Source organism: Mirounga leonina, unplaced genomic scaffold, assembly GCF_011800145.1.
Source record: "Mirounga leonina isolate KUSES-001 unplaced genomic scaffold, KU_Mleo_1.0 Mir_197, whole genome shotgun sequence".
Lineage (NCBI taxonomy): Eukaryota > Metazoa > Chordata > Mammalia > Carnivora > Phocidae > Mirounga > Mirounga leonina.
In genome coordinates, this window is record NW_023270494.1 from 5191218 (window position 1) to 5211097 (window position 19880).

The 19880-nt window shown below is 41.1% G+C and overlaps 1 protein-coding gene across 2 annotated transcripts in view; it reads left to right on the forward strand.

Annotated features, from left to right (window-relative positions):
- Positions 1-74: 74 nt before the first annotated feature.
- RNF157 (ring finger protein 157) overlaps positions 75-19880 on the forward strand; it is a 79620-nt gene continuing 59814 nt past the window's right edge. For both annotated transcript variants that reach the window (XM_035025962.1, XM_035025963.1), the window contains exon 1: positions 75-194. In XM_035025962.1, coding sequence (XP_034881853.1) covers positions 107-194 — 88 coding nt within the window. In that variant the 5' untranslated portion in view covers positions 75-106. The remainder of the gene's footprint in view (positions 195-19880) is intronic.

A 19880-nucleotide genomic window follows, 5' to 3' on the forward strand; every position in this document is an offset into this window, starting at 1 on the left:
AGCCGCAGCGCCGAGGCGGAGCCGGCCGCGGCGGGCAGCCGACCCCCGCACCGCGCGCGGGGCGAGCGGCCGCGGTGAGGCGCGAGGGTGGCGCGGGCGCAGCGCCATGGGGGCCCTGACCAGCCGGCAGCACGCGGGCGTGGAGGAGGTGGACATCCCGTCCAATTCCGTGTACCGCTACCCGCCCAAGTCCGGTGAGGGCCGGCGGGCGCGGGCCGGGGCGCGCCCGGGGCCGGGGGTGGGAGGTCTGCGGGCCGGGGCGGGGGGGGGTCCTTGGCGCGGTGGCCGCGGTGGCCGGCCGGCCCGCCGCCCGAGGACGCGAGCGGCCTGCAGGCCGTGTGCCCGGTGGCAGAGACGCGTGCGGGGGGACTGCGGCTCCCGAGGGGCGGGGTGCCCGCGGCCCCGGCGGGACCCTTGCTCCGCGCCCGGTGCGCCTTTTCCCCTCGGGAGCTGAGGGCTAGGGGAGGCGGGCCTGGCATCCCGCACCGGCGCCTGTGCTGGGGGCGGGCGGGGGGGGCGGCCGGGGTCCGCGCATCCAGGCCTCTGGAGAGGGAGGCACGGGCGCAGGTTGGAAGTAGGTTTCTCAGGGCGAAGCTTCCAATGCCTGCTGGAGGATGGAGGCCCAGAATGCGTGTGCAGGGCTGCGCTTTTCAAGAGGCTGTCAGAAGCCAAAAGAAGTGTTTAACAGAAATGTTTGGGAGTCTGAGTATCAGAGTCAGCCGGGTTGTCCCTTTGCCAGAGTAGCGGCAGACCTGGTTTTTAGAATGGGGATAGCTTGGGGACAGGGCAGAGGTATTTAAAATGTGCAGAAGTATTCCGTTTGTTTTCAGAATCATTAAAAAGGTAAACGTGTCCAGCCTCTGGGTTGTGGCATAAAGCGTCAGAGCTGGAGGCGGATTTTGACAGAGAAGGATAGAGGATCACAAGTGGATTGAGCACCGGCCAATTCTGGGCTGCTGGTGCATGACCTAACTCTATGCTTTATTTTTCATTGCTTTTCTCAAGACTTCTGGGGGACCGGTGGCTACCATCTTCTCTTTGGCCTAGGACCTGAGGAGGATTTTGGTGATCTTGGAGAGGTGTCAGAATTAGAACCTTAGGATAAAGACATGCTAATGAGATGAGCTGGTTTCCCAGCAGTGTGTCCAGTCTGTGCCAGGTGGAAGCAGGGACCAGACAATGGACCTGCACCCTGCAGAGTGTCTGTGAGACCTGTGTTTCTGATGCTTTTGTGCCAAAGCATGAATCCTTGCTGACATGAATATGATTAAGAGCCGTTTTAGAACAGTCTAAGATAAAGCTGCGGATCTTTAGCGTTTTAATAGAACTCTAGCTAATTACGACTATATGAAACCAATGCCAAAAGAAGCATGCACTTTGCTTTTTAATAGACAAAAATATGCACAAGTATTTGTGGGTTTTTTTTTTCCCCCTGAAATCACTTAGCTTTTATTGATCACAATATGGAACATGTTTTGCTGAGCTTGGAGATTTCAGTAGAGTTTGCAGTCTCAGAAGAGGATTCACCCTCCCTTCACGTATGGGAATTAGCATAGGTAAATCTCTAGAAGGCTGTTCCCCAAAGGACAGTAAGTAATACAAGTATGAATCTTGGATGATGATCATAAAAGGATCAAAAGGCCGAACTAAAACTTTTCTTAACCAACACACTCAGTGCTAACAGTCTGAAATAATTCTCTCCACTCCATCCATGTTTTAGAAGTGTTAACTAGTTGTAAATAATTTTTTTTTTTAAAGATTTTATTTACTTATTTGAGAGAGAGAGAATGAGAGAGAGCACATGAGAGGGGGGAGGGTCAGAGGGAGAAGCAGACTCCCCGCTGAGCAGGGAGCCCGATGCAGGACTCGATCCAGGGACTCCAGGATCATGACCTGAGCCGAAGGCAGCCGCCCAACCAACTGAGCCACCCAGGCGCCTGTAAATCATTTTTAATTGGAAGTTATGTATGTGAGAAATCTTTACAACAAGGGGACCACATTATTTATGTTGAAGATAAAACACAAAAAATAAGAATCAGGAGCACCTGGGCAGCTCAGTTGGGTAGGCATCTGCCTTGGACTCAGGTCATGATCAGGCTCCCTGCTCGACATGGTGTCTTCTTCTCTCTCTCCCTCTGCCTCCCCGTACCCCCCCAACCCTGGTTCTCTCTCTCTCAAATAAAAAAATAAAATCTTAAAAAAAAAAAAAAAAAGAATCATAACATTCAGGTCCCAGTCAGCAAACCTTTGTGTACTTGAGAATTTCCATGAACTTGTATATGCTCTAGTGTGGAGGCATCTCCCACCCTTCATCTGATCTTTAAATTGACCTTTTTGTGGGATGATAGTTTTGTAGACCTGAAAGTAACCTTTGAGAGAATTTGGCCCAGGATACGCTCATCTCACCAATAAGAAAATGGAAGTCAGAGAAACAAATTAGCATAGCCAGGGTCACCCAGTTAGTGCTCTTCTCTCTAAGCCATCAGCCTCTGCCTTTCACAAGGAATTGGACTTGTGATGATTTGTGGAAAGGAAGCTGTTCTGCGCCAGGACTGAGACAAAACTCAAAGGTCTGTCCTTGTTGAGGGATCAGACTGGGTTGATTTTGAGAAGTCTTATCTTTTTAAAAAAAAATATTTATTTATTTGACAGAGAGAGACAAGGCGAGAGAGGGAACCCAAGCAGGGGGAGTGGGAGAGGGAGAAGCAGGCTTCCCGCCGAGCAGGGAGCCTGATGCGGGGCTCGATTCCAGGACCTGAGCCGAAGGCAGATGCTTAACAACTGAGCCACCCAGGTGCCCGAGAAGTCTTCTTATCTTCGGTAGTGATAGAGCAAAGCAAATAGCAGAGTCTGCTTTCTTCAGGTGACCGGCTAAGCCGAGACCTCTGGCTCTCTGGAAAGTCTCAAGCTCTGCTGCCTGTGGAATAATTTCAAAAAGCAGCTCTGTCATCTGTCCCTGTCTTGATGATCACAGTGCCCAGCAGAATTGCTTTCCTTATTTTGTATTTTTAGAGGAACCCCTTAGTTTTGTATGCTCACTGAACTGGAAATATTTAGAAATTATTGAGAACAGTGGATTTCATGTTAAAACTTAGGTTCATTTTTTTAGAGATGGGTGGAAATAAAATAGCCTAAATTTTTTACGATTATTTATTTTTGGGGGGCGCCTGGGTAGCTCAGTCAGTTAATTGTCGGACTCTTGATCTCAGCTCAGGTCTTGATCTCGGGGTCATGAGTTCAAGCCCCACACTGGGCTCCATGCTGGGTGTGGACCTACTTTAAAAAAAAATTTATTTTTTGAATAAGTAATGTAAGTTACATGATTCAAAGTTTTTTTTTTATTTTTAAAGATTTTATCTATTTATTAGAGCATGAGTGGGGACGGGGGAGTGGACAGAGAGAGAGGGAGAGAAAGAATCTCCAGCAGACTCTGAGCAAAGCCAGAGGCAGGACTGGATCCCATGACCTTGAGATCATGACCTGAGCCAAAATCAAGAGTTGGATGCTTAACCGACTGAGCCACCCAGGCGCCCCCATGTTTCAAAATTTAATAGAATGAAAAGTCATACAGTGAAAATCTTGTTCTCACTGTACTATTCATCTACCCAATTTTCTTCCCATACACCTCCCATCCCTGTGTAACCACTTTTAGTTTCTTTGGAATTCTTCCAGAGTTTCTTGTGCAGATAAAAGCATAACATGCAATTTAGACTGTTCTGCACCTTTTTTCTCACTTTTTAAAAAAGATTTTATATTTTTAAGTGATCTCTATGCCCAGTGTGGGTCTTGAACTCACAACCCCGGGATCAAGAGTCACATGCTCTACTGACTGAGCCAGCCAAGCGTCTTTTTTTTTTTTTTTTCACTTTTAGAGATATTGGAGGTCTTTTTATATTATTTCCATATTAGAGAGTATCTTTGTTCTTTTTTTTTTTTTAAAAGATTTTATTTATTTATTTGACAGAGAGACACAGGGAGAGAGGGAACACAGAGGGAGAAGCAGGCTTCCCGTGGAGCAGAGAGCCCGATATGGGGCTCGATCCCAGGACCCTGGGACCATGACCTGAGCTGGAGGCAGACGCTTAACAACTGAGCTACCTAGGCGCCCTGTTTTTAACAGCTGTATAATATTCCTTGGTATGCTAATGCCCTGTTTTAACATAGTCTTCTGTTGATGAACATTTGGGAGCTTTTTGTTGTTGTTTTTTCAATTTTTTACTGTTGTAAACAGTGCAGCAATGATGGATGTTATATAAATGTTCTTCAGTGGTATTTAGCTTTCTTAATAAACACATGATTTTTAGTCATTTAAATAACAAGGCATGGTGGGAGCTCATTTCTAGATAGTATTTCTGCATTAGCATAGAAGGCTATTTATAGCACTGTTCTGCGTTTGGTTGTACCTTTGTAATTTTTGAGTTAGAAGCTATGCATGCTTTTAAATCCTTCTCTAAGATCTTCCCTTCTTTAAAAGCCCATGATCATTTGTTTAGCAAAGGTATGGCTTTGCTGAGGTGGTTGTTTTTATGCATGCATGCTCATCTTTTGAAAGGGGTATCCACATTAATAAAAGTCATTAGGCCTGTTTTCTCTATCCAGCAAGAAATGGGCATACTATAAAGACAATTTAATTCATTGTAATTCAGCACCTAATGAATCTAGTTTATTTCTTTCTACATATTTGAGTAAATTGAAAAACAAGAGTAATTCACTTTGCTCAGGTTGTTTTTTTGTTGTTTTAAAGATTTTATTTATTTATTTGACAGAGAGAGATAGTGAGAGCAGGAACACAAGCAGGGGGAGTGGGAGAGGGAGAAGCAGGCTCCCGCCAAGCAGGGAGCCCGATGTGGGGCTCGATCCCAGGACCCTGGGATCATGACCTGAGCCAAAGGCAGACGCTTAACGACTGAGCCACCCAGGCGCCCCTTGCTCAGGTTGTTAAGAGCTAAACCTATTATAAAAATTCAGAATGGTAGAGTCCTGAGCAGTTAGCATTGTTATTCTCCAAATTTTTGTTACATTGGAGTACATATATGCTTGTCATGTGGGTCTGTCCTATGGCAAGAGCAGTTTTTAAAGCACAGGTCATGGGGTGCCTGGGTGGCTCAGTTGTTAAGTGTCTGCCTTCGGCTCAGGTCATGATCCCAGAGTCCTGGGATCGAGCCCTGCATCGGGCTCCCTGTTCAGCAGGAAGCCTGCTTCTCCCTCTCCCACACCCCCTGTGTACCCTCTCTCGCTGTGTCTCTCTGTCAAATAAAATATTTTAAAAAATAAATAAAGCATGGGTCATGTCTTTGTCCGTTAGATAGTTATAAAAGTTACTCTTAACTTTTAGGAACATTAATATTAGTTTTGACACCAAGGACTTAAAAATCTGGAACTCACTACAGAATAAAGAATTGTGTGGTTCTGGCACAGTTAGATACCTCAAAATTAAGTAAGTTCCTGAAATTCATAGTAAATACATTTAATACAATAAAAACCTCAGTGTTGATCCATTTAATGATGAAATCATCAAGATCAAGAGTTCAAATGCTAGTAATTTTTTTTGAGAGAAAGAGAGAGAGCGTGCACGCACATGTCCACGCATGTGCGTGCGAGTGGAGGGGAGGGGCACAGGGAGAGGGAGAGAGAGAATCTTAAGCAGGCTCTGCACCCAGCGCAGAGCCTGATGTGGCTTCACCTCATGATGTGAGCCGAAATCAAGAGTGTGTCGCTTAACTGACTGAGCCACCCAGGCGCCCCTCAAATGCTAGTATTATTTTTTTAAACACTTCAAATGTAGTACTTCTCCTGTTGTTTTTTTAAAGATTTTATATTTTTATTTGAGAGAGAGAGTGAGCGAGAAAGAGCATGAGCAGGGGGAGGGGTAGAGGGAGAAGCAGACTCCCCATTGAGCAGGGAGGCCTATGTGGGTCTCAAGCCTAGGACCCTGGGATCACGACCTGAGCCAAAGGAAGACGCTTAATGACTGAGCCACCCAGGCACCCACCTCTTAAAACATCTAATATTTTTGCTTTATTTGTACTTCACTTCATTGTTAACAGACTGATTTCTTTCACTTCTTGATTTTGTCCTCAGATTTAGGGCCTTTGATTTCCTTATATGATGGTGGTTATGTTCTTTGGTTCTTTAGCATCTCTTTTCTCTTTCTGTTCATTACCATCAATGTACATTATTGAGCACCTGCTATGCACCAGTATATAGATTCTGATCCTTGTGCTCAGTGATTTTGATTCCTATGGCAAGCAGCAGGATAGCTCTCAAATCAACTTTGTAAGTCAGAATATGGGTCACAGAAGGAAGTATTAACAATACAAGCTATTTGTATTAACAATACAAGCTATTTGGTGGCAGAATCATTTAGCATTCTCCAAGAAACAGAAGCAATAGGAGATACATTTTATTAAGATTTTATTTATTTATTTGACAGAGAAAGAGAGAGATCACAAGTAGGCAGGCAGGCAGAGGGAGAGGGAGAAGCAGACTTCCCGCTGAGCAGGGAGCCCGCTGTGGGGCCCAGTCCCAGGACCTTGGGATCATGACCTGAGCCGAAGGCAGACACTCAACCGACTGAGCCACCCAGGCACCCTGATATATGTATATTTTAAAAATATATGTATATCCCTTAAAATAAAAAGACTTATTTAGAAGAATTGGCTCCTGTGATTGTGGAGGCTGGCAAGTCTAAAATATTTAGGGCCCGCCAGCAAGCTGGAAACTCAGACAAGAGTTGATATAGTCTTGAATCTGAAATCTCTAGAGCAAGCTGGCAGAATGGAAACTCAGGCAGGATTTCTATATTAGAGTCTTAAGACAGAATTCCTTCTTTTCTGGGGAACCTCAGTTTTTGCTCTTATAGTCTTCGTCTGGTTAGATGAAGCCCACCCACATTATCAAGGGTAATCTCTCTTACTTAAAGTGAACTAATTATAGATGTTAATCATGTGTGCAAAATAACCTCACAGCAACATCTAGACTAATGTTTGGATAAACAACTGGCACCATACCTTAAAATTTAAGTTGACACATAAAATTTAACAATTATAGTGGTTTCCTATTTTAACTAATTATTCTTGCAAAGTAGGTGCTAAGCTCGAGGTTTTAGTTGCTGAAAGAGTGCTTGTGCTATGAAAACATTTTTTTAATCTAAAAATTATAGCCTTTAAAAATCCTTATTTAAAAATTATGCTCCTTCCAGAATTTTAGTGCTTATCATCTATATCAGAGGTAGAATGCAGGCATACAGAGATAAATAAGAATACAGATATACCATAACCAAGTGGGTTATATCCTGAGAATGCAGGGTTGGTTTGATATCTGAAATCAATGTTAATATTTTATATATCAATGCTTAATATCAATCAATATTAATATATAGTTTTAGTAGACTAAAGAATAAAAACCACATGATCATTTCAATAAGTGGAGACAAAACATTTGACAAATCCAGCCTTTTCAAGATGAAGAACACTTAGCAAACTAGGAATAGAAGGACATCTATGAAAAGCCCAGTTAATATCATACTTAATGGTGAAATACAGAATGCCTTCCTGCTAAGATCAGGAACAAGGCAAGGATGTCTGCTTTTGCCACTAGTGTTGATGGGAGATCCTAACTGGTATGGCAAAATAAACACACATACATGTGTAAAAAAATATCTTTAAGGTATTCAGATTGTAAGGGAAGAAGTAAAACTGGCTATTTACAGATGACATGATCCCGTATGTAGAAAATACCAAGGATTCCACAAAAATACTACTACAATTAATAAATGAGTTTAGAAGGTTGCACATCCAAGATCAACATACAAAAATCAATTCTATTTTTACACACAAGCAATAATCTGAAAAAGAAATTAAGAAAGCAATTCATTTCCAATAGCATCAAAAAGAATAAAATTCTTAGGAATAAATTTTTTTTTTAAATAAAGATTTTATTTATTTATTTATTTATTTATTTATTTATTTATTTATTTGACAGACACAGCGAGAGAGGGAACACAAGCAGGGGGAGAGGGAGAAGTGGGAGAGGGAGAAGCAGGCTTCCCGCTGAACGGGGAGCCCGATGCAGGGCTGGATCCCAGGACCCTTAGGATCGTGACCTGAGCCGAAGGCAGACGCTTAACGACTGAGCCACCCAGGCACCCCTTTAGGAATAAATTTAACATCAGAAGTATAAGACTTGTACACTGAAAATTCTAAAATGTTGCTGAGATTGATGCTTTAACTAAAGAAGTTTAAAAAGATCTAAGTAATTAAACATTTCATGTTGGAAAACTCAATATTGTCAAGATGCCAACGTTCTAAAAATTGAGTCAAAATCCCAACAGACTTTTTAAAAAATAAATTGACCAGCTGATTCTTATATTTACATGCACATGCATGTACAAGGATTTAGATTATCTAGAACAACTTTGAAAAGGAAGAATGGGGTGTCTGGCTGGCTCAATTGGTAGAGCATGTGACTGTTGATCTCCAGGTTGTAATTTTGAGCCCATCGTTGGGTGTAGGGATTACCTAGAAATAAAATCTTAAACAAACAAAAGGAAGAGCAAAGTTGGAGGACTTTCACTACCCAATTTAAAACATTATTATAAAACCATAGTGTGGGGCGCCTGGGTGGCTCAGTTGGTTAAGCGACTGCCTTCGGCTCAGGTCATGATCCTGGAGTCCCGGGATCGAGTCCCACATCGGGCTCCCTGCTCAGCAGGGGGTCTGCTTCCCCCTCTGCCCTCTTCCCTCTTGTGCTGTCTCTCATTCTCTCTCTCTCAAATAAATAAATAAAATCTTTAAAAAACAAAACAAAACAAAAAAAACCATAGTGTGGTTTGGCACAACAAAAGGTATATAGATCAATGGAAGAGAATTGCAAGTCAGAAATAAAACCTTATATTTACGTTCAGTTGATTTTGACAAAAGTACCAAGTCAAGGGGTGCCTGGGTGGCTCAGTTGGTTATGATCTTCTTTGACTCCAGTCCGATCTTGGGGTCTTGGGATGGAGCCCTGCATTTAGCCCCAGTGGGCTCCGTGCTCAGTGGGGAGTCTGCTTGTCTCTCTCCCTCTGCCCCTCCCCTCGCTTGTGCTGTCTCTCTCTCAAATAAATCTTTTTTTTTTAATTTAATTAATTTATTTGATAGCACAAGCAGGGGGAGCGGCAGGCTCCCCACTGAGCAGGGAGCCTGACGCGGGGCTCAGTCCCAGGACCCTGGGATCATGACCTGAGCCGAAGGAAGATGCTTAACCTACTGAGCCACCCAGGTGCCCCATAAATAAAATCTTAAAAAAAAAAAAAGTACCAAGGCATTTCAACAGGAAAAGAATAGTGGGTGTTTTTGTTTGTTTGTTTGTTTGTTTTTGTTTCAACAAATGGTTCTGGGACATTTGGGTAATAACAAGCAAAAAAAAAAAAAAAATGAACTTAAACTCTTCACATCACCAAGAATTAACTCAGAATGGGTCATAGAATGAAAACACAAGTCACAGAATGGGAGAAAATATTTGTAAATCGTATATATGATAAGGGATTTGCATCAAGAATATATAAAGAACTTGTACATACAATTCAATAAGAAAAAGACAACCCAACTAGAAAGGGAACAATGGTCTTGAATAAACCTTTCTCCAAAAAAGGTTATACAAATGGACAATAAACACATGAAAAAATGCTCACCCTCATTAGCCATTAGGGAAATGCAAATCAAATCTACAATTAGATACCACTTCACACCCACTAGGATGGCTATAATCAATATAACAACTAATAACAAGTTTAGTGAGGATGTGGAGAAATTAAAACTCTGGTACCCTGCTGGTGGAAATGTAAAATAGTGCAGTTGTTTTGGAAAACTGTTTCACAGTTGCTTAAATGATTCACTAATACCACTTCTAGGTATATATACGTCCAAGAAAAATGGGGAATAAATAAATCCACACCAAAATGTGTACATGAATGTTCATAGTAGCATTTTTCATAATAGCTAAAAGGTCGAAATAACCCAAATGTCCATCAGCTGGCAAATGGAATAGCTGATAAAATGTGGTAAGTCCATACAATGGAACATTATTTGGCAGTAACAGGGACTGAAGTATTGGTATTTGCTTCACCATGGATGAACCTTGAAAATATTAATGTTAAGTGAAAGAAGCCAGATGCAAAATGCTATGTGTTGTATAATCCCGAATGTCCGTGAGAGGCAAATCCATTGAGACAGAAAGTAGATTAGCAAGTGTCAGTGGCTGGAGGAAGGGGGAAATGAGTGACTGCTAGTGGGTTTCTTTTTGTGATAATGAAAATGTCCTAAAATTGTGGTGAATAGTTGCATAACTCATTTGAATATACTAAAAAACAATTGGATAGTACACTTTAAATAGGTGAATTGTATGGTGTGTGATTATATCTCATTAAGCTGTTTAGAAAAACGGGCCTAAATGTAAGAATGAAAACCATAAAACCCCTAAAAGAAGATATAGGAGAAAATATTTATTTGATTCAGGATTAGGCAAAGAGTTCTTTGATATAGCATCAAAAGCACAATCCAGAAGAGAAAAAACTGGTAAATTGGATTTCTTCAAAATTAAGAATGTTTCTGCTTCAAAAGACATTAAGAAGCTGAAAACACAAGCCACCTTCTGAATGAAAATATTTGCAAAACACACGGATAAAGGATTTGCATCCAGAATGTACCAAGAACTTGAGCAACTCAGTATTAAAAAGACAACCCAATTTAAAAATGGACAAAAGAGGGGCGTCTGCATGGCTGAGTTAAGTGTCAGACTCTTGATCTCAGCTCAGGTCTTGGTCTCAGGGTCGTGGGTTCAAGCCCCGCGTTGGGCTTCACGCTGGGCGTGGAGCCTACTTAAAAAATAAAAATGGACAAAAGAATAGAGATATCGCCAAAGAAGATACAAGAATGGCTAATAAACCCATGGAAAGGGACGCCTGGTGGCTCAGTTGGTTAAGCAGCTGCCTTCAGCTCAGGTCATGATCCCAGGGTCCTGGGATCGAGTCCCACATCGGGCTCCCCGATCAGCAGGTAGCCTGCTTCTCCCTCTGCCTGCCACCCCTCCTGCTTGTGCTCTCTCTCTCTCTCTGACAAATAAAAAAAATCTTAAAAAAAAAAAAAAAAAACCATGGAAAGATGCTCAATACCAGTAGTTGTTAGGGAAATAAAATTAAAACCACAATGAGGTAGTACTTCACAACCAAGAGGATAGCTACAATAAAAAAGACAATGTCAAGTGTTGGTGAGAATGTCGAGAAATTGCAATACTTGTGCATTGCTGTTGGGAATGTAAAATGGAAACAGCCACTTTGGAATAGTTTGGGCGAGTCTTAAAATGTTAAACATAAATTTACCTTATGATCTAGCAATTCCACTCCCATGAATCTCTCCAAAAGATTCACACACAGACATATATACAAGTGTCCATAGCAGCATTGTTCATAATAGCCAAAAAATGGGATATAATCCAAATGTTCATCAGCTGGTGAATGGATTAATGAAATGAGACATATTCATACAGTGAAATGCTGTTCAGCAACTTAAAGGAATGAACTAGTGATACAATCTGGACTACATGGATTAACCTCAAAAACATTGTGTTAAGTGTAAGAAATCAGATGTAAGACTATATTATATGAATCCATTTCTATGAAATGTCTAGAAAAGGCAAATTTATGGAGATAGAAAACAGCAGTGTTTGCCTCAGGCTGGGGAACGGAGTGGGAGTTAGTTGTAAACAGGCATGAAGGAACATTTTGGGGTAATGAATGTTTTCAACTGGATTGTGTGATAGTTAACCAAAGTTATTGAGTTGTACGATAGATGAATTTTATGCTGTGTATAGTATACCTCAATAAAGCTGTTAAAAATAACAGTACAGAGGGGTTTATACCAACTGAATAAAATACAGAGAAGAGCTTGATCAATTAGGGTAGAATTCTTGGGAGCAATGGCTCGTCTGAACACACTGAAGGGCTCCCAGATAGTCCAAGGGGAAGAATAGTATCTGTAATGGCCGGGAGGTTGCCGGTGTGCTTTTTAAAAATTCTTAAGTTTTTATTTTAATTTTTAAAGATTATTTTATTTATTTTTTTTTTTTAAAGATTTTATCTACTTATTTGAGAGAGAGAGAGTGCACAAGGCGGGGAGAGAAGCAGAGGGAGAGGGAGAAGCAGACTCCCCACGGAGCAGGGAGCCCAACATGGGGCTCGATCCCAGGACTTCAGGATCACGACCTGAGCCGAAGGCAGACGCCTGACTGACTGAGCCACCCAGGTGTCCCTAAAGATTATTTTATTTATTTATTTTATTCTTATGTAATCTCTACGCCCAACATGGAGCTCAAACTCACAATCCCACAATCAAGAGACACATGCTCTCTGGACTCAGCCAGCCAGGTGCCCCTTTAAGTTTTTATTTCATTTATTTATTTATTTATTTATTTATTTATTTTTAAGATTTTATTTATTTATTAGAGAGAAAATGAGAGACAGAGAGCACAAGAGGGAGGAGGGTCAGAGGGAGAAGCAGACTCCCCGCTGAGCAGGGAGCCCGATGTGGGACTCGATCCCGGGACTCCAGGATCATGACCCGAGCCGAAGGCAGTCGCTCAACCAACTGAGCCACCCAGGCGCCCCTAAGTTTTTATTTTAATTCCAGTTAGTTGCATACAGTGTTATATTGTTTTAGGTGTCCTTGCCAGTGTTCTTGATGGATTTAGAGAATAACAAATAGATTAGTTGGTTGAGGCAGAGAATTCTCCTAGAAGAAAGGTAGTGAGAAATAAAATTTGGGAAGGGGGTAGGAACCAAAAGAAAAGAACCAGATGGTGTTCTAAGGAAGATTTATCTCTTAGAGATATAGGTTGTAGGGATAAAAAGACTAGAAGCATAGAGATTTTCTAGGGAACTATAACCTGATAATCCACTGTCATCGAACTTGGAAAGGGCTGAGGTCTTGACAAGGATGCTTTGCACAAAAGCACATAATCAGTGTTTGTGTGATTTTGATGACTGTGACATTTTTAACCTGAGTGACCAGAGAAGTAAAGCACCATTGACAGAAATTGGGAATCTGGGGCAGAAACTGCTTTTAAAGTGAGTCCCAAATGTCAGCCAGGGCTTTACTGCTCCTCAAAATCCAGGCAGATTAGACAGAACCCCCCCCCCCCCCCAAATTATAGAGTATAGACTTCTCATGCCCCTTCCAAGATTTCTTTGAATTCCCAAATGACCCATGGCACAACCATGTTGGCTCCTGAGCTCCAGCTTGCTGTCCTTGCCCAACAATAAATGTGATTTCACTCCATTCTTCAGTTTCTCCAAAAAATTCCATTCGCATAAAGTATTCAAAGTGTAGATTCTACTGAATATTTGTGGAGGGTGATGAAGTTGGGGTTTACATTGCAGAAATACAAAGGAATAGTAAGCATCATCACCCTAAACTGTACTTCATCTGGGGAGTTTCACTGGCTATTGAGTTCACCAACCTGAGCCTTTCTTCATCCTAACGTTTCTTTCCTCTTACCTCTCCTTTTTTGACTCTTCTCCTTACCCTTTCCTCAGAAAAAAAATTACAAAGCCGTTCGAGTTGCATCAATAAGCAACAAACGTACCCGGCACTTGGTGTATTGCTCTCCATTCTAAGTAGCTCATTAAGGTATATTCCAAAAAAGATCATGCCTTTGCTAAGAGGAGTTCTGGTGACAGCTCTTAAGATAAAATGCTCTTTATTCCCCCTCTCCCAGAAAAAAAAAAAAGGTTATTCATTGAATTTGAAGCAAAGATAGGATATCTAGATGAAAGATGTGGCAGGTGGTTAAAGATTTGTACTGAAACCAAAGAAAGATCAGGGGAAAATGTTTGGGAGTATGGGAAAAGAGAAGCCAATGTGTGTTAATTGCCCACTGGGCCTAACAACAATCCTTTGAAAGAGGTGTTACTATCTGTTTTATAGATAAAGAAACCAAAGCCCCAAAAAGTTAAATAACTTGTCCCAGGTGACCCAGTGGAGGAAGGCAGCACCGGGATCAAATTCAGCTGTTTTAAATCAGAGCCTCTGCTTTGATTCTATGAGGAAGAGAAAGAGGGAGGGAAAGAATGAAAGAAAAGGAGAGACCTGAGCTCTTGAAGACACATCCATGTTTGTGGGCCGCATGAAAGCATGAAACAAGTTTTAGGTAGGAAGAGACTCAGAACCATGAGGATTTTGGAAGCCAAGGGGAAAAGAGCCTCAGAAATGAGCCTGGAAGTCTTCTGAGCATTCATAAGGTGAGTGAAGTGTGAGAATACACTTGGCCTGCTGGGTGTTCCAGGGAAGAGTTTCAATAGAGTGGTGGAAAGCACTGTAAAGGCTTGAGGAGTCACTGGATGTGGGTGGGAGCAGACAGGAATGACAGATGGGTGGCCAGTGGGCGGATTTTAAGGCATGGCACATGGAACTCTTTTTGTATTTGTTTTTTAAGTTGAGAAGACCAGAATATGCTTGCAGCACGAGGCAAGTAAAAAGCCTGTGGAAAGAGGAATAGAAACAGAGAAAGAGAGAGGTTGTTGATGAGATCTCAAGGAGGTAGAGACAGTTGGGGATGGGAACTCAACTGGAAAAGTTAACTTTGGAACGGGGAGAGGACTACCTTCTTGAGGCCAGAAGAAAGTAGGGGTAGAAATATAGGGAAGTTGTAAGGTTTTGAAACTTGTATAATGTTGAAGGGTTTTGAGGGAATGTCATAAAGTAGAAGGAAGACAGGGAGGTCAGGGTTGGAACCTTGAGAATGGGGGGAAGGCTTGGATCTGTTGACATGTGCCTTGCTTCAAATACTGTAAAGTTACAGTTGTTAAAACTATATGGTACTCAAACAAACAAACTTCATTGTGCTTGTTCAGAATAGAATAGAGTCCAGAGCTAGATATATATAGCATGATAAAAATAGATTTTCAATTTAGTGGGGGAAATGGAACATTCAATAAATGGTGTTCGTAAAGTTTCCTATTTGGAAAAAAATGATTAACACCTTATCCCACACAGTCCATAAGGACAAATTCCAGATGTAAAAACAATCAAATAGCAACAATACCACCCAGGAGGGAAGAAAGCAAGCTCGCAATGTAAACTAGAGAGGAGGGAATGTTCATCAGTAGAGAACCGGTTAATTAAATCTGGATGCTCAATGGGAATATAGTGTAATGGATAAGAGTACACATAGGCATTCTGGAATAAAAATAGCTGCATTTTGGACCTGACACTGCCTCTTACTACCTGTGTGATCTTGGATAAGTTACTTGCTTTCTCTGTGCATTTATCATCAGTTCGGTAAAATAAAAAAAAAAAAATTATATCACCCACCTGATAGGGTTGTTGTGAGGAATAATCTATTTGGTACCTGATAGTACAGTGCTGGTACATAGTAAGTCCTCAATATGAGTTATTGTTATGTAGTCATTAGGAATAATGAGTTCGATCCATAAGTGGACATGGAAGGATGCCTATAGTACATTAGGCAAAAAAAAAAAAAAAAAAGAAATATAACTTGCAGATCAGTATGTGTAATATCCCAATTAAGTTAAAAAAGAAAATAAAACAGAAAACCTGAACGTGTTTATATACGTGTAGGAAAATCTGGAAGGCCACAAACCGGTTGTTAATAGTGGAGTTACTTCTCACGGAGTTGAATTAGATTATCGCTTTTTAAATTACATACTTCTATGTATTTTTATTTTTTGCAAAGGCATGTTTTACTTGTGTAAATTTTTTTTAAGATTTTATTTGTTAGCATGAGCGGGGGGAGGGGCAGAGGGAGAGGGAGAAGCAGACTCCCTGCTGAGCAGGGAGCTTGATGAGGGACTCAATCCCAGGAGCCTGGGATTATGACCTGAGCCAAACGCAGACACTTAACCAACTGAGCCACCCAGGTGCCTAGATGAAGATTTTTCAAATACATGAAAACCTAGTAAGATTCCCATAGCCAATTTTCTCATATTTTAATTTTGTATAAAATTATTTTTAAATACAATTCCATTTTCTGCAGTAATCGAGTATATAGTCCATTAGTTCAAAAGCAGATAGTTGAAGATTAATATTTTTCACTTACAGGCAGGATATTTGTTTTACTGTGACATCCATAAAAATAAAAAGAAGGGAAGATTGCATCCCTATCAAAATACCATCAACATTTTTCACAGAGCTGGAACAAATAATCCTAAAATTTGTATGGAATGAGAAAAAACCCTGAATAGCCACAGGAATGTCAAGAAAGAAACCAAAGCTGGTGGCATCACAATTCCGGACTTCAAGTTCTATAACAAAGCTGCGATCATCAAGACAGCCTGGTACTGGCACAAAACATAGATCAGTGGAATAGAATAGAGAACCCAGAAATGCACCCTCAACTCTGTGGTCAACTAATCTTTGACAAAGCAGGAAAGAATGTCCAATGGAAAAAAGTCTCGGGGCGCCTGGGTGGCTCAGTTGGTTAAGTGACTGCCTTCGGCTCAGGTCATGATCCCGGAGTCCTGGGATTGAGTCCCGCATCGGGCTCCTGGCTCGGCGGGGAGCCTACTTCTCCCTCTGACCCTATCCCCTCTCATGCTGTTTCTCTCTCTCTCTCTCTCAAATAAATAAATAAATAAAATCTTTAAAAAAAAAAAAAAGACAGTCTCTTCAACAAATGGTGTTGGGCGAATTGGGCAGCCACGTGCAGAAGAATGAAATTGGACCATTTCCTTACACCGTACACAAAAATAGACTCAAAATAGATGAAAGACCTAAATGTGAGACAGGAATCCATCAAAATCCTAGAGGAGAACACAGGCAGCAACCTCTGTGACCTCAGCCACAGCAACTTCTTGCTAGACATGTCTCCAAAGGCAAGGGAAACAAAAGCAAAAATGAACTATTGGGACTTCATCAAGATAAAAAACTTTGGCACAGCAAAGGAAACAGTCAACAAAACCAAAAGGCAACCTACAGAATGGGAGAAGATTTTTGCAAATGTTTTATCAGATAAAGGGTTAGAATCCAAAATCTATAAAGAACTCATCAAACTCAACACCCAAAGAACAAATAATCCAATCAAGAAATGGGCAGAAGACATGAACAGACATTTCTCTGAAGAAGATAGACAAATGGCCAATAGACACATGAAAAAGTGCTCAACATCACTCAGCATCAGGGAAATCCAAATCAAAACCTCAATGAGATACCACCTCACACCAGTCAGGATGGCTAAAATTAACAAATCAGGAAATGACAGATGTTGGTGAGGATGCAGAGAAAGGGGAACCCTCCTACACTGTTAGTGGGAATGCAAGCTGGTGCAGCCACTGTGGAAAACAGTATGGAGATTCCTCAAAAAGCTAAAAATAGAGCTACCCTACAACCCAGCAATTGCACTACTAGGTATATACCCCAAAGATACAGATGTAGTGAAAAGAAGGGCCATATGCACCCCAATGTTCATAGCAGCAATGTCCACAATAGCCAAACTGTGGAAAGAGCCCAGTTGTCCATCGACAGATAAATGGGTAAAGAAGATGTGGTATATATACACAATGGAATATTACTCAGCCATCAAAAAAATGAAATCTTGCCTTTGCAAAAACGTGGATGGAACTAGAGGGCATTATGCTAAGTGAAATAAGTCAATCAGAGAAAGACAATTATCATATGATTTCACTCTTATGTGCAATTTAAGAAACAAAACAGGAGCATAGAGGAAGGGAGAGAAAGATAAAATAGGACATAATCAGACAGGGAGACAAGCCATAAGAGACTCTTAACCATAGGAAACAAACAGGGTTGCTGGTGGAGGATGGAGTAACTGGGTGATGGGCATTAAGGAGGTCCTGTGATGTAATGGGCACTGGGTGTTATATACAACTGATGAATCACTGACCTCTACCTTTGAAACTAATAATACACTGTATGTTAATTAACTGAATTTAAATTTTTTTTAAAAAGGGAAGATTGCTTATACATCTTGCAATAAAAACTCCCACTTAGGGCGCCTGGGTGGCTCAGTTGGTTAAGCGACTGCCTTCGGCTCAGGTCATGATCCTGGAGTCCCGGGATCGAGTCCCACATCGGGCTCCCTGCTCAGCAGGGAGTCTGCTTCTCCCTCTGACCCTCGTCCCTCTCATGCTCTCTGTCTCTCATTCTCTCTCTCGCAAATAAATAAAAATCTAAAAAAAAAAAAAAAAACTCCCACTTAGCATAAGATAGCAGCTAAAATCCCAAATACATTTTACTTTATCATTTAATCCACACAAATTATCAAAATTTTTTGCCTGCTCAACATTTTTGTTTTAGTTTTATAAAACATAAAGTTTCCATGACTTAAAAAGTTTAAAATCTTTGATTTGCAATTGTGCTACGACAGTAAATAAATTGCTATTACTTAGAGGCCTAAACAATTTTTTTCCCTAAGTCTGTTTCTATAGGCAGACATACTTCAGTAATTTCACAGATTTGAAAGAAAAGTTTTTTTTAATTAGAATTTTTGTTAACATGTAGGGTACCCATAAAGTTTAATGTGTACAATGTGATGATTTGATATATGTATATCTTGTAAAAGGCATACAGAGTTGTAGAAAAATGGGAAATAGATTTAATTGTCCTTCATTGTGTGATGTTATACTTCATAGCAGTTTGGTGGCAAATGTCAGAATATCTCATTGGGCCAGATGTAACTCATGGGATCAATTGAGCAATATTTAAATTTCACTGTGATGTTAGGAATATGCCCTAATAGCTTACATTCATTGGGTAAATTATTTAAGACAGTGAATTTTTTTTTTAAGATTTTATTTTTAAGTAATCTCTACACCCAACATGAGGCTTGAACCCACAACCCCAAGATCAAGAGTCGCATGCGCTGCCGACTGAGCCAGCCAGGCGCCCCAAGACAGTGAATTCTAACTGAGATATTTTGTTGTTGTTCACATGATGAGGAACAAATAGCTGTATTTTTCTTTGTGGGCAGTTGAAGTCAATTTATTGATTTGGACTCTTGGCTCAAAAGTTGTCCTTAGTACAAGTTCCCTTGGAGTTGCTCTGACATTTCTGTAGAGCCAGAAAGTATTGATAAGTGGTTAAGATTAAATCCGTTGGTGAGGAGGAGTGTCTGGAGCTATGCTCTCCACTGTGGTAGCCACTAGCCTCATGTGGCCGTAGAACACTTAAAATGTGGCTAGTCCAAATTCTCTGTAAACAGCAGAGAATATGCACCAGATTTTGAAGACTCCATGCTTTAAAAAAAAAAAAAGAATGTAAATAGCTTCTTAATAATTTTTATACTGATTGCATGTTGATAGAATATTTTGGATATTTTGGGATATTGGGATATCCAATATTGAGACAAAATATATTTAAAAAATAAATAAAATAAAAATAAAACTAATTTTGCTGGGCACCTCGGTGGCTCAGTTGGTTAAGCGACTGCCGTCGGCTCAGGTCATAATCCCAGGGTCCTGGGATCGAGCCCCACATCGGGCTCCCTGCTCAGGGGGAAGCCTGCTTCTCCCTCTCCCACTCCCCCTGCTTGTGTTCCTGCTCTCGCTCTCTGTCAAATAAATAAATAAATAAAAATCTTTAAAAAAAATACTGAACTTGGATTAGTGTTGGACATTCTGAACCAAACCTTTTTTTCCCTTTATTTCTTTTTATTGTAGTGAAAAATATGTAACATTAAATTTATTATCCTACCATTTTTAAGCATATAGTTCAGTAGTGTTAAGATCGCTAGAACTTTTGAGCGCCTGGGTGGCTCAGTCGTTAAGCGTCTGCCTTCGGCTCAGGTCATGATCCCAGGGTCCTGGGATTGAGCCCCACATCAGGCTCCCTGCTCAGCGGGAAGCCTGCTTCTCCCTCTCCCACTCCCCC